The sequence below is a fragment of the Bos taurus genome, chromosome X (genome assembly GCF_002263795.3).
Source record: "Bos taurus isolate L1 Dominette 01449 registration number 42190680 breed Hereford chromosome X, ARS-UCD2.0, whole genome shotgun sequence".
NCBI lineage: Eukaryota > Metazoa > Chordata > Mammalia > Artiodactyla > Bovidae > Bos > Bos taurus.
The window spans coordinates 19,651,908-19,667,696 of NC_037357.1; the positions used below are offsets into that span (position 1 = coordinate 19,651,908).

The 15,789-nt window shown below is 40.3% G+C and overlaps 1 protein-coding gene across 1 annotated transcript in view; it reads left to right on the top strand.

Moving 5' to 3' along the window:
• LOC112445029 (sodium/hydrogen exchanger 6-like) overlaps positions 1–14,970 on the top strand; it is a 50,813-nt gene extending 35,843 nt beyond the window's left edge. The window contains 3 exon segments of the mRNA XM_059883660.1: positions 1,293–1,372; positions 6,913–7,018; positions 12,291–14,970. Of these exon segments, the coding sequence (XP_059739643.1) occupies positions 1,293–1,372; positions 6,913–7,018; positions 12,291–12,563 (459 nt within the window). The 3' untranslated portion in view covers positions 12,564–14,970.
• Positions 14,971–15,789: the final 819 nt, after the last annotated feature.

Sequence of the window (15,789 nt, forward strand, 5' to 3'; positions counted from 1 at the left end):
AATTGTACAAACCAGGCTGGATGAGTTCCCATGATGCTGAGTTCCTGGGGTAGTTTCCAAAGGGTAATAGCCCCTCAGTGCCTCCACCCCCATGTCGAAAAAAGAGTAGTGATCAGACAGCTCCCCAGACCAATGCTTGATCACCATCTGTGTATGCCTCTACCTGTTATGTCCCCTCTGTCACCACAGAGGACAAATGGAAATGGAGTGACAGGGAAAGAGCCAGGTAGGTGAGTACCAACTGTGACATCCAGAAAAAAATGTCATTTTTACTTTGCCCTCAAAACTGTGGATGCCTTGGCTCAGTATATTGTTTACTCAATATTTCAAGTGTCCACTGGGAAGCACAGAGGAAGATTTTAGTAACTATGGAACATGTAGGGGTTAGGTTTACAGGTGTTCGTGTGGTGAGGGGATCGTGAGATTTGTAGATTTGTTGCTCTTCTAAAAAGTGGAGCTATACAAACTAATGCCTCCTGATGTGAAAGTAAACACTGTAAGCCTGTTCAGTGTTCTCAGACATTTTGTATTTTGATACCTACTGAGAGGAAGATTCACTTATTTTGAGGATCAGGAAAAACAGGAACAAAACAGGAACCAAACCCAGAATCTAAACTGTACTCTTTGAAAATCTTGGAAACAGAACATTCATGCTGGAAAGAGCTTTTGAGTAAGGTTCGCATTGTATTCATGAAAAAACTCAGGCTGGGAGGGGAAGGGACTTGCCCAACTAGTTCACATCAGAGCCGAGATGAACCAGATGGCCTCACAGCGCCACTGCTGACTGCTCCGTGTTACACATGGGGATGCAGTTTATGTTTTGGGGGGAGCTGTTTTTGAAGAGATCCGCTTGCTGTGTTAGTTTTCCCTCCTACCCAGCCTGGCTTACCATGGAATTTCCCTACTTACTTAAATTTTGCTAATGTTCTAACAACATAATAGCATCTTTGAAAATGCCAGTTAGTTTTGAGACCCATGACAACTCCCAAAGATCAGAATGTTTATGGGATGTTTTCCGCTTAAGGTGCAGTTCACATTGTGGGTGTAAAGCTTTCAGATTTAGGGGGTGGATTATCCCACATTAATTTTGCTAAATGCCAGTCGACTCATAAATCAGGAAGCAGCCTGAGTAATAGAAGTGTTCAGAAAAATACTTCAGTTTCTTATTCCTAAGCTGCAATATACAAGCTCTTAAATTAGGCTATATTTGTAATTCTACAAAGCAATGACTCTTAAATGAATGTGTTTTTTGTCTTTATGTATATATTGACTTACTTATTGTCTGTTTGCAGGGTATTCCTGAAAGTGAAAGAAGAACTACCAAAGCAGAGAGCGCGTGGCTCTTCCGGATGTGGTATAACTTTGATCACAAGTATCCTTAATTGAGAAAAAAACAGTATGGATATGAATGATTACAATTTAATGGAACAACTGTTTTGACTACTCTCTTCCTGAACTGGAATATAAAACATACCTTTGGTCTTCCTTTTCCCCTTCAGTGTAGTGGAGAAGGTTATCCACACACATGGATGAATTCCTCTGAAAACCCGTGAAGCCAGTAGGGACTCAAGAGCCTTTATGATAGACTTGCTTTGATATATAGGTTTATTTATGGAGTAAACTTTAATATTTATTGTCTTTTAGCTAATTGAGTGAATGCCGCAAAAGGAATTTGTTGGTGTTTGTCAGTGTGCTTGCTAGGGTAAAAGAGGAAAGGCAGGCTTAGGAAGAAGCATGGGAATGAGAAACTCAGCAATGCTAGATACCGCAGTGATCATTGATGTCTTTTCTCTGACCTTTCCAAAGACTGGAGGATTCTCCTCTCCATTCAGAATGCCAGTGCTTCATTATTTACCAGATTTCTTTCTTGTCCTATTGTAACAGTCTTCTTCATAGCTATACTTTAAGTCAGGTTATATATAATAACCTGTTTAAATCATGCTTTTAAAAAAATTTTTTAAAGGATACTTTTTATATGAACTATTTTTGAAGTCTTTATTACATTTGTTACAGTACTGCTTCTGTTTCTGGTTTTTTGGCCAAGAGACATGTGGGATCTTAGCTCCTGGACCAGAGCAAACCCAACCCCCCTGCATTGGAAGGCAAAGTCTTAATCACTGGCCCACCAGGGAAGTCCCTAAATCATGCCTTTTAAAAAATTGTATCACTCACTATTTATTAAAATTAATTTCTTATTTGAAAATTGAACTAGATAAAGGGATTATGGAGTTCTTTCTGGCTGAGACTTTAAGTGAATCAGAACCTAGTTTATGTTCTGTTGAAGTGACTTTGGGACAGCTATGTAAAATCCTTTTTCCTTGCTTTTGACTTTCTGATCAAAACCTTCTATGTTTAAGAAAAATGCACTTGACACTTATCATTAGAAGCTACTACTTACTATATTCTGTTTGCTAGATTTTTACATTCACTTTCTGGAAGGATTCTAATATATCGAAACACGAATGAATGCGTATCTATGGTATTGTTCAGTTGCTAACTTGTGTTCAACTCTTTGCTACCCCATGGACTACAGAACGCCAGGCTTCCCTGTCCTTCACTATCTCCTGGAGTTTACTTAAACTCATGTCCATTGAGTCGGTGTTGCTATCTAACCATCTCATCCACTGCTGCCCCCTTCTCCTTTTGCCTTCAACTTTTCCTAGCATCAGGGTCTTTTCCAGTGAGTCAGTACTTCGCATCAGGTGGCCAAAGTATTGGAGCTTCAGCTTCAGCATCAGTCCTTCCAATGAATATTCAGGACTGATTTCCTTTAAGATTGACTGGTTTGATTTCCTTGCTGTCCAAGGGACTCTCAAGATTCTTCTCCAGCACCACAATTTGAAAGCATCAATTCTTTGGTGCTCAGCCTTCTTTATGATCCAACTCTCACATCTGTACACGACTACTGGAAAAACAATAGCTTTGACTATTTGGACCATTGTCAGCAGAGTGATGTCTTTGCTTTTTTATTATGCTGTCTAGGTTTGTCATAGATTTCCTTCCAAGGAGCAAGCATCTTTTAATTTAATGGCTGCAGTCACCATCCACAGTGATTTTGGATCCTCCAAAAAAATCTGTCACTGCTTCTACTTTTTCCCTTCTATTTGCCATGAAGTGATGGGACTAGAGTTCAGATCATGAACTCCTTATTGCAAAATTCAGATTTAAATGGAAGAAAGTAAGGAAAACCACTAGGCCATTCAGGTATGACTTAAATCAAATCCCTTACAATCGATTATATAGTGGAAATGACAAATAGATTCAAGGGCTTAGATCTGATAGACAGAGTACCTGAAGAACTATGGATGGAGGTTCATGACTTTGTACAGGAGGCAGTGATCAAGACCATCCCCAAGAAAAAGAAATGCAAAAAGGCAAAATGGTTGTCTGAGGAGGCCCTACAAATAGCTGAGAAAAGAACAGAAGCTAAAGGCAAAGGAGAAAAGGAAAGATATACCCATCTGAATGCAGAGTTCCAAAGAATAGCAAGGAGAGATAAGAAATCCTTCCTCAGTGATCAATGCAAAGAAATAGAGGCAAATAATAGAATAGGAAAGACTAGAGATCTCTTCAAGAAAATTAGAGATACTGAGGGAACACTTCATGCAAAGATGGACACAGTAAAGGACAGAAATGGTATGGGCCTAACAGAAACAGAAGTGACTAAGAAGAGGTGGCAAGAATACACAGAAGAACTATACAAAAAAAGATCTTAATGACACAGATAATCATGATGGTGTGATCACCAACCTAGAGCCAGACTTCCTGGAATGCCAAGTTGTGTGGGGCTTAGGAAGCATCACTATGAACAAAGCTAGTGGAGGTGATGGAATTCCAGTTGAGCTCTTTCAAATCCTGAAAGATGATGCTGTGAAACTGCTGCACTCAATATGCCAGCAAATTTGCAAAACTCAGCAGTGGCCACAGGACTGGAAAGGTCACTTTTCATTCCAATCCCAAAGAAAAGCAATGCCAAAGAATGTTCAAACTACCACACAATTGCACTCATCTCACACACTAGCAAAATAATGCTCAAAATTCTCCAAGCCAGGCTTCAGCAATCCATGAACGGTGAACTTCCAGATATTCAAGGTGGTTTTAGAATAGGCAGAGGAACCAGAGATCAAATTGCCAACATCTGCTGGATCATGGAAAAAGCAAGAGAGTTCCAGAAAAACATCTACTTCTGCTTTATTGACTATGCCAAAGCCTTTGACTGTGTGGATCACAATAAACTGTGGAAAATTCTGAAAGAGATGGGAGTACCAGACCACCTGATCTGCCTCCTGAGAAATCTGTATGCAGGTCAGGAAGCAACAGTTAGAACTGGACATGGAACAACAGACTGGTTCCAAATTGGGAAAGGAGTACGTCAAGGCTGTTTTATTTAACTTATATGCAGAGTACATCATGCAAAATGCCGGACTTGATGAAACACAAGCTGGAATCAAGATTGCCAAGAGAAATATCAATAACTTCAGATACGTAGATGACACCAGTCTTATGGCAGAAAGCGAAGAACTAAAGAGTCTCTTGGTGAAAATGAAAGGAAAGAGGAGAGTGAAAAAGCTGGCTTAAAACCTAACATTCCAAAAGCGAAGATCATGGCATCTGGTCCCATCACTTCATGGCAAATAGATGGGGAAACAGTGGAAACAGTGACAGATTTTAATTTTCTTGAGCTCCAAAATCACTGCAGATGGTGACTGCAGCCATGAAATTAAAAGACGCTTGCCTCTTGGAAGAAAAGCAATGACCAACCTAGACAGCATATTAAAAAGCAGAGACGTTACTTTGCCAACAAAGGTCCATCTAGTTAAAGTTATGGTTTTTCCAGTAGTCATGTATGGATGTGAGAGTTAGACCATAAAGAAATCTGAGTGCCGAAGAATTGATGCTTTTGAACTGTGGTGTTGGAGAAGACTCTTGAGAATCCCTTGGACTGCAAGGAAATCAAACCAGTCAATGATAAAGGGAATTAGTCCTGAATATTCACTGGAAGGACTGATGTTGAAGCTGAAGCTCCAATACTTTTACCACCTGATGGGAAATACTGACTCATTGGAAAAGACCCTGATGCTGGGAAAGATTGAAGGCAGGAGAGAAGGGGGTGACAGGGGAAGAGATGGTTGGATGGCATCTCCAACTCGATGAACATGAGTTTGAGCAAGCTCTGGGAGTTGGTGATGGACAGGGAAGCCTGCAATGCTGCAGTCCTTGGGGTCACAAAGAGTTGGACCCAACTGAGCAAGTGAACTGAACTGATAGTGGCTGGACCTTCCCAATGCAGTGTTAAATATAAGTGATGACAGTGGGCATTCTTGTCTTATTCCTGACCTCAAGGGATATTTTTCAATATTTCACCATTAAGTATGATATTAGCTATAAGTTTTTGAGATATCTGTGATCAATTTAAGAAAATTCTCTTTTTTTCTAGTTTGCTGAGAGTTCTTATCATAAATAGGTATTGAGTATTATCAGACCCTTTTCCTGCATCAATTGAAATGATCACGTGTTTATTTTTTTCTCTGTTAGTGTTTTATCTTGCTGATTTTCATCAATTGAATGTTAAGCCAATCTTAGTTTGGTGGAACAAATCCCATTTGATCATGATATGTTATTCATTGTGTGACACTGGATTTAGTTGCTCATATTTTGTGTCTATTTTCATGAGAAGTATTGGCTTGTGATTTTTTTTCTTGTAATATCCTTATCATGTTTCTATAATAAGACTGTGCTAATTTTATAAAACAAGTAGGGAAGACTTTTTCTCTTTTTCTGTTTTGTGGAGGACTTTATGTAAGCTTGGTGTTGCTTCTTAAGTGCCAGGAAGATTTTAACCAGTGAAGCTTTCTGGGCCTGGAGCTTTTTGTATGAGCAATGTTTTAGTTTGTTTGATAGATACTGGACCATTCAGATTTTTTGGTCAATATTTGATAAGTTTTAGTTTGTAGGGAATTTGTTCTTGTAGAGTTAAACACCAAGACTTATTAGCCTCAGTACTAAGTACCCTGTTAAGTACCACTGAACTAAGATGTGGTAGTTTCTGTACTTGATGCACTAGTACAATTCATCATTCCAGATTTTCAGTGATTTTTGTGTGGCAAGATGTTTTATGAACTATATAAGTGTGTTTATACAAAGTACTTTAACCTTAGAGTTTATGGGAATTTATGTAAATTTCTTTCATTTTTAATTGAGAACAACCTTAGGTTGTAATTTTAGAAAGTAGGGAATATGTATATGTGTCTTTCTCCCTTTCTCTGCTTTTTCTTGTGATTCTCTTTTTTCCTTTCAAGTATCAAATATATTATTGCATCTGTTTTTATTTTTGGAGAATAGATGAATGCTAAAATGAGAGTCTGTGACAGAGGAACTCATGATGCATAATTTTTAAAAATATTTTTAGAATTGCATTTCCTCTGATACTGAAGTTTCAACTCATTGAAGAGGCCAGCTAAATAATGAAAACCATTTTTTATTACTATATTCTACTACTGAAATGTTTAATCGCTTTTCAGGCTCTTTAGTATTCTTTCTTCTGTATCTCCTTCGGTGCTAAATCGAGTGTGATTTTGCCTTTAGTAAAATCATAAAGGCAATATGATGTAGTGGTCAAAAGGTCATAGGATCTGGAATCAGACTGATCTGGGTTTGAGTATTGGTCCTCCATTTACTTGTGTGACTTTAGGCAGATCGTTGACTTCTGTGAGCCTGAGTTTCCATATTTGTAAAACAGAGATAATATTACAAAATTTTAAAATGTTGCTATCTCACTGACATAACAGGGTCATGAAGTGGGACATTTGCTATCTGAAGTGGTTGGTACACTGTGACAGTGATTGTAATCAAGCAGAGTGTTCTTTTTAAATTGATAAAGAAAGGAACACAGCTCTTCCTTAACCAGCACAGCTATCTGAAGCCTCTGTTGACGCATAGCGGGCCTCCTCTTACCACCACCCTGCCTGCCTGCTGTGGCCCCATTGCAAGATGCCTGACCAGTCCCCAGGCCTATGAGGTAAGTTGGTTTCATCCAGAACCTCAGTTCTTCATTAAGTTAAATTTAAATGTATCTGCTCTATGGATGGGTGACTGCTGTTTTTGTTTTGTTTTGTTTTGCTTTGCTTGCTTTTATGATATAAAAGCCACAAGCAGGAATATAAACATATGTTGCTCAGCTAGAAAGTGCACTGAAATCTCTAAATTTATTATATATATAATAATTTTTATATAAATTGTATATGGAATAGATATAATTTATCTCTAAATTTATTGTAATTCACAGTGTTTGAAACATCATTTGAAAACAGATATGGAATAGCATCTTGCTATCAGTAATTTTAGTAAAAAAATTCTATTTCTGTGCTGGTTTTCAATTTCAGAGAAGGCAATGGCAACCCACTCCAGTATACTCTTGCCTGGAAAGTCCCATGGGTGGAGGAGCCTGGTAGGCTGCAGTCCATGGGGTCGCTAAGAGTCGGACACAACTGAGCGACTTCATTTTCACTTTTCACTTTACTGCATTGGAGAAGGAAATGGCAACCCACTCCAGTGTTCTTGCCTGGAGAATCAATTATTTGCAGCATGTGGTCTGAACTCAATACTAACTTTATATATTTTAATCTATAAATTTGGATCATCACAGTCATGATGAGAGGATTACTAAAACATTTTTTGATGCTCCTAAAGTGCAGCAGATGGTCTTTTATTTCATATATAAGGGCAAGTTTATCTACCTGTATTGTATATCTCATGGGAGGCATCAACATACCTAGATATAATCTAAATTCCATATTTTTCCTTAACTGCCAATGTAAGATTGGTAATTTAGCAGGTACTGCAACAAAGAAAGAAATGACAAATGCTAAGCAGTTTTTATTTTAAAATATGAGCATTTAGTTTTTTTCAAGTTTTTTGTTAAAAACTTTACTTCTAACCCAATCCTTCAAAAATAATCTGTGACATCAAATAAAGTCCCCATGTTAACAAAACCTGTCAGTTTTGACTACTCTGATGTAACACCTTGAGAGGCAAGGGTGTGGTAAAACAGTGTAGATGTGTGTGCACATGCACACCCACACACACATACACACTTCCTTATGACCTCCTCTGTGGTGTTTTAGCGTAGGTCTCATGGAGAATGGACAGGGAAGGGGAGCCTTAGCTGGGGTGGCACCTGGGTCAGGGAGGAGTACCCTGCAGCACTATGTTATGTTGAGTCCATACACTGACTGCTGGTGGGTGGGGGGCACACCCCATGTTGTCTTGTCCCTCCCTCCCACTTTACCCAGGCTCCCGTATCAAGCACAGTGCCCATTCCCTCTTTACCCTGTTAGCCCACATGGCTGTCTGCTGAGGGGTCAGCCAGCTTTGTCAGCTAAGTCAGTGAGGCCTGGCTGTTGGATTCCAGAGACCTACTCACCATCATGAAAAGCCAGAAGAGCTGCACAATGCCTGTGTGTTCTGTGGAATATAGCAGAATACAACATTGTTCTATTTGCTTCCTTGGGCTGTCATAACAGAGTACCCCAAACTTAACAGCAGAAATTTACTGTCTCACAGTCTGGAGGCTGGAAGTCTGAGGTCCAGGTGCCAGCAGGGTTGGGTCCTAAGGGCTCTGAGAGAGAGTCTATTCCAGACCTCTCTCTAGCTTCTAGCGGTTTGCAGGCCATCTTTGGCATTCCTTGGCTTGAAGATGCATCACCGTGATCTCTGTCTTCATCTTCACCTGGCATTTTCCCTGTGTGTGTGTGTGTGTGTGTGTGCACGTGCAGGTCTGTGTCTCCAAATTTCCCCTTTTTATAAGGACACCCTCCAGCCATACTTGATCAGGGCCCACACTAAAGACCTCATCTTAACATGATCCCTTAAAAGTCTGTACTTCCAGATAAGGTCACTTTCACAGATACTGGGAGTTAGGATTTCATATTTCTAGGGGATGAGGGGGATGCAGTGTAACCCAGAACAACCATAAAACTTCATTTCTAATTTAATTTTTTGTTATGCTGACTCCTTATTAAATTACAAAAGTAGCATACTTACAGGAGAAGGCAATGGCACCCCACTCCAGTACTGTTGCCTGGAAAATCCCATGGATGGAGGAGCCTGGTAGGCTGCAGTCCATGGGGTCGCTAAGAGTCAGACACGACTGAGTGACTTCACTTTCACTTTCCACTTTCATGCATTGGAGAAGGAAATGGCAACCCACTCCAGTGTTCTTGCCTGGAGAATCCCAGGGACGGGGGAGCCTGGTGGGTGCCGTCTATGGGGTTGCACAGAGTCGGACACGACTGAAGCGACTTAGCAGCAGCAGCAGCAGCATACTTACAGCCAGATATTCAAACAGTATAGAATGTACAAAGTGATAAATGAAAGTCACTCTCTTTCTCCCACCACATCCCCTAGAGACAGTCTTTTTAAGAGTTTATTGTGGATAGTCCCAGATATATTTTATCTATACAAACTTCTATGTGTGTATATAACTGTCTGTTATTGTTTTTTTACAATGGGATTGTTGCAGGAAGGCGGACCCCTTCCAGGGCCCGAAACTGGGCTCTTGTCTAACACTCGGAAATGAACTGTCCGAGGAGACACATGTGCTGACAAAGCAAGAGATTTTATTGGGAAAGGGCACCCGGGTGGAGAGCAGTAGGGTAAGGGAACCCAGGAGAACTGCTCTGCTGTGTGGCTTGCAGTCTCGGGTTTTATGGTGATGGGATTAGTTTCCGGGTGGTCTTTGGCCAATCACTCTAATTCAGAGTCTTTCCTGGTGGCGCACACATCGCTCAGCCAAGATGGATGCTAGCGAGAGGGATTCTGGGAAGTGGATGGACACATGGTGTCTCCTTTTAACCTTCCCCGAACTCTTCTGGTTGGTGGTGGCTTATTCCGTATTCCTTATCAGGATCTCCTGTCATACAACAACTCATGCAAAGTTACTGTGGTGCCTGGCCAAGGTGGGCGGTTTCAATCGGTGTGCTTCCCTTAACAGGATTATAATAGTATTGTCCTGCTACTTGCTTTTTTTCACCTAATGATCCACAGCATGGATACCTTTGTAAGAGTCCACAAGAACCTTCTGTCTATTGGTGGCTGCGTAGTGTAGCTTTACTAAGGTTGATCTAGTCAGTCTCATTCCTTTTGTGTTTTTGTTATTACAAACAATGTTTACAGTGAGTATCCTTGTATATATGTTTACCCAATAATATAAAGTTATAAAGAATAGATTTTAAAGGTTAAATCGCTGGGTCAAAAGGCATATGCATTTTAAGATTTGGTAGCTATTGCCCCAAACTTCAAACTTAATAAAGGCAGTCCAAGGTGCTGAAGAGCCCCTGCTGATGTGTGAAGGCCCCACAGAGCTTTGTTGTGGGCATTGCTGAATTAAGTGATAGACAGGCTCCTTAGACTTACAGCTTAGACTTACAGCTGGATTGGCTTGGAAGGGATTATGGCTGGTTGGTGGAGCGGGTTTCTTTGGTTTTTAATTTACAGGTCTTTTTCTTTGAGTGTTGAGGCAAATCTCTAGCAACAGCAAAGAATTTTAAAATTTCCAGCAACAGCAAATGTGAAATTTTAGTCTAATAGTGTCCTCAGTCTATTTGACTATCTTAGACAAACTTAACATTTTTAAATGCACAGGATAGGAGAGTTGGGTGTAGGAGGTTTCTATCTACTTCCCTCAAGGAGTATTAGTCACAGACTTTTTTTTGCTGTATCAACATGAGTATTTACAATGATTCTTACTCTACATTTAAATAAAATGACTTTCTGATTTTTAAAAGTAATAAGTATTCATTATAATAAAATTTCAGATAATACAGAAACATAAAGAAAACTATAAAAACCATTAGCAATCCTATCATGCAGAGCTTGCTATCATCATTTTGTTGAATACCCTTCTAGACTTTTCTATTGTTGACTGGAAAAATAGTCACAACCTAAAAGTTGGAATTTGGGGTACTTCAAGTCTGGGAGGCAGCATCTCAAGAAACCCTGAGAAAACTGTTCCCTGGAGGTGGGAGTGGGGGGAGTGGGGTGGATTGGAGCTGAGGCATAGGGTAGGTGGAACCAGGTTATATAAAAATTTTGCAACAAAGGGTGGGAAGTCTGAATGTCAAAAGTTTTTGTAAATTAAAGAAAACCAGATATCCCAAAAGAAGGAATCTAGTGCTTTTTTATGATGGGAAGATGGCAAAGTCTGGGCTCACTGAAAGCATTCCTTTGAAATGCACCTCAGCTGTGTGGGGCGGGTATCCTATGTTTTCACACCCTGAGCTCCCTTGGGGCTCACTGTGGGCTGTGGCTGCAGTTTGATGGCTGCTGGATGGCAGGTATTCTTTCCTTCCTGAGTTTCCTCAGGCTCACCAGCTCACATTGGAGGGCTGCAGTTTCTTGCTGACTGTGACATCATTGTTTACTGATATGTGGTGGTGGTTTAGTTACTCAGTTGTGTCTGACTCTTTGTGACCCTGTGGGCTGTACCCCACCAGGCTCCTCTGTCCATGGGACTCTTCAGGCAAGAATACTGGAGTGGGTTGCCATTTCCTTCTCCAGGGGATCTTCCAGACCCTTTCTCACTATGCACATGTACATTTTTTAATTAACCAAAATGGCACTATATATCCTGGACACTTTTCCCTCTTCTGGAACTTTATGAAATTATATTCTTTTTGGCCCCCAAATTTCCATTAGAACAAAAGCTTTTTGAGCTGCTTGACAAGTATGTAATGAGGGTAGTGAAGGTTCAATATTTCTAGGCATTGTTGACATGAAAGTAAGCGCTTCATTTATTTAAACCTATTCAGCAATGAATTGCACTTACATTTAGTGAATACTTTTCTGTGTACCCCAAATTGTTAGGTGGTTGAACTACAGCATACAAGGGATTTAGAGTCTAGTGGGGGGAGATGTGATGCAGATCCCTGCATGTGCAGCTATGAAAAGGGGTAAGTGCCACTGTAGGGAGAGGGCTAAGTGCAGGCTGCTAGGGAAGAACACAAGAGGGCACTAAGCTAGCCTTGGACGATCAAAGAAGACTTCTGGGAGAAAGTGACTTTTAAGTGAAAACCTCAGTGATAAGTAGGAGCTAATACCTGAAGGAGGGGAGAGGAGACAGGAGGTAAGAGAAAGCAGTAGAGATTTTGGCAGCTGTCAAGCACTTCAGTCTGCAGGCACACAATGGGGCAAGTGGGGTCAGAGAAAATACAGCATCCTTGAAAATTCAGCTATTGGAAATGTTTCTTTAATTTTTCATAATAATTCTCAAAACTTGTTTTATTTGCATTTAGAACCAGGAACAGTTGAAAGACGATGACTCTGATCTCATCCTCAATGATGGTGATATTAGTTTGACGTATGGCGATTCTACTGTGAACACTGAGTCAGCATCATCCGGTGCCCCTAGGAGACTTATGGGAAACAGTTCTGAAGATGCCTTTGATCGGGAACTTGCCTTTGGGGACCATGAACTGGTCATTCGGGGAACACGCCTGGTTCTACCTATGGATGATTCTGAGCCCCCCTTAAATTTGTTAGATAATACGAGACACGGTCCAGCCTAAGCTTACTAGTTACTCACTTAGTGATCTGTAAAATTTGCACATGTGATTGTGAAGAAATTCGTACTACCTAAAAAGTCCCAGTGCATGTCTCTGAATGTTTAAGCTATATAAATGCTATTTATTTATATAGCATTGAAAGACTATAAATACCCTGTACAAGGCAGATTGTGAACAAATTCTTCATTTTACTTTTTATTGGCCACACTATGTAGACTGGACCTGTTTAGAAAGTTAATTTCACAGTGATGTCTTGTGTTCTGTTAGCTTTATGTCTCAGTTCAGGTATACAAGGTGACAGATTTACTCTTTCTTATATTTACCTGCCACTTAACCAGAGCACCAAGTTCTTGTGATGTGAATTAATTTTGTCTTGTGGGAGGGGAGGGAGAGGAAGGAGGGAGCACTGTTTCTGGGGGAGCCCAGGCAGGAGAAGTTGCTTTGTTGGAAAGTTATGTTGATTGCTGCTGCCTTTGTCGTGACCTTTTTCTTTCCTTTTTGTCTGGTGGCCTGTTATGGTGCATGAGGCCAGTGGCTTCGGATCTTGCCCATTCAGGTTGGGGAGTGAAGTGCTGGGGCCCCTTTTCCCCTTTGCCGTGAAAAAGTAAATTTTTTGGCTCCAGTACACTGCTACTCAGAAAAGAACGCTATGCATGACTTCCAAGACTTTGTTTCTTTTTTCCAGACCAAGACCTTGGAAAGAGTTGCACCATCCAGCCCACTTAGCCAAAGTATAGTTGTATATAGTTCGGAACACTTGATTTCGATTTGGAGGGGCTGGGGTGGGCAGAGGACAGGAGAAGTAAGGAGCGTAGTGGTTTCAGAGAGCTCTCCCCCCAAATCTGTAAATACTCTATACCAGATAAGTTTAAATGAGAAACTCGATTGCTGCTTACTTTTTGATTATGTACTTTATCTGTATAGCAAGCTTTGTGGTCAGAAGTTTTTATACCAATTTAAATCGCTGCTCTTTAGCAGCCAAACAGGAGCAAAATGTAAAATTTTTGAATTGACTGTGTCTACTTGTCATTCGTTAGTCTGTAGTTGATGTTAATTTATGAATCCATGACCGTTCCACAGGACACCACAGCCAGTCAGGAGAGAATACAGCGCTCCCGAGCTTGTTGTGAGGACGGTTCTGCCTTTGTGTTACCAGGTGTAGTTGTCTTCATGTTCATGTGACTTTTAATAGGAAATACCTAAGCTGCCATGTTTGTTTTGTTTCTTACAGTTTTCAAGGAAGAGTGTATAACAATTGCCCATTTCATATGCAGAGTATGAAAGTGGATTCTATTTTGTAATGCTGCAAATACCTAACAGTGTATTGAATGCTTAGCAGAGGGGATCCTTTCCAATGTTGATTCTGACCTGTCAGAGTTTTGGAAGAAAAACAAACTTCTGTAGGTTTTTTCCCCCTCAGGTCTGAGTAGCATTGCCTTAAATCTTATCCAATTTGAAAACGGTTTTGTTTATGTGATGTTCAAATTGTCCAATGCAAAATATCTTTCCAAACAAAATATACTTATTTTCCCAAAGGTTTTCTTGCTGTGATGCAAACACTCCTTGCGGTTTTAAGGGAATTCTACTGTTGATCCCTTGAGTGGCAGCTCTAACTGTTGGCATAGCCATTTGTTATGTAGTGGTAGCGACTTTCCTGCTATGCAGGAACCCGTGAAGTGTGCATTTTCTATAATGTGTGCCTCTTCATGCCGTCAGTAATTTCTTGTTAACATGTTTGAGGGGCTTTGAACTTCAGCGTCATTTACCCACAAAGTCATTCACGCTGTAAAAGGTTATACAAGGAATTCACAACTACCTTTTTTATCCTGTCAAGTTACTGGGCTCACTTTATGAAAATGACTGTAAATACTTAGCATGACAAATTCAGTAACTTGTCTGTTTCAGCATGCATGAGACTTTTTCTTAGGGAAACTGATAAAGCTTGAGTCAACTGAATCTGCCTTCGTACTTTATCAAAGGGGAACCAAGCCTGCTGTGCTTAAATCAGCATCTGGAAGATTCTCCTCTCCTCTAATCTATGTGTGCATCTCCAAGCAAAGAAGAAAACAAACTCTGCTCATCCATCTGTTGGTTTAAGACACCTGAATGAACCTGGATGAGGTAGAGCAGAATTCTCATCATGCACAAGTAGGACTGTTCTCGGACTTGTTTTCCTGTCCTTTGTGGACCCTACACGTGTGAATGACTTGAACGTTGTGTCTTTTCAAGTTATTTTTTAAGGTTCCTTGGCATTGTATCCTAGTTGTCCGTGTTTGGCAGTGTGCTGTTAAAGTAATAGACTTTTAATCTTTATGTATTTTTTTGTTTTCCCTTGGAGGACTTGGACAGACGTTATAGTGGTTTCTTTTAGGAAAATCTGTCATTAAAAAAATTATAGCCTTGCAAGTAACCATTCATGGTGTTTGAGTCACAGTTTATTCTAGTAAGAGGTAAAGAGTGCTGACTTCATTTATTTTTCTACCTATATACCTACTGGGAAAGGGGGAAGACTGGTGTTTTTTTTAAAAAAGCAGCAAACAGAAACCTAACAGAACATAACTTATGGGGTGGCACATTTTTGGTGCTTATGTGTAAGGCTGGATGTGTTTGCTCATGGGCACAGTTGGACCATTTAAGAAATATGATTCAAAGCAGTTGAATTCTGTTATATTGATTTGTAGCCTGTTAGCTCAGTAATGGATAATGTCATGAACATGTTAACTTCCATTATGTGGGGAGAGTAAATTCTGTAAAAAGTTAGGTAAGGTAGTTCCAAGTTGGGTTGAGAGTACAATCACACAAATAGTCCTTTTCCAAGTTAAAGACAGGTCTTGCTTATTGTGTGTAAGAAGTTCTCTAGGTTGGGGTTTGCTGACAGTCACTTCGCCTAGTCCGGTAATGGCACCAACCACACCATGATTGTCTTTTGGTGCCACCCACTCCAGCTCCCTTGCTCATGGTCCTTGAGGGGCCCAGGTGGTGGCCTCCACAGCACAGGCTTGTTTCTTCAACCAACTCATGTTTTCTAATTCACACATAAAACCTTAACATTAAGTTTGAGAAAGTATATTTGTTTATCTGACTCAATGCACAAGTGTTTGGAGATGAAGATGTAAAAGCCTTGACTTAATCAGAAAGCCCTTGATAGGAAGTACTTCACACAAATGATGCAGCGTTGATGTGTGAGGCTTGCAATAAACTGGGAATGACAAAAATAGTCATTCAGTCA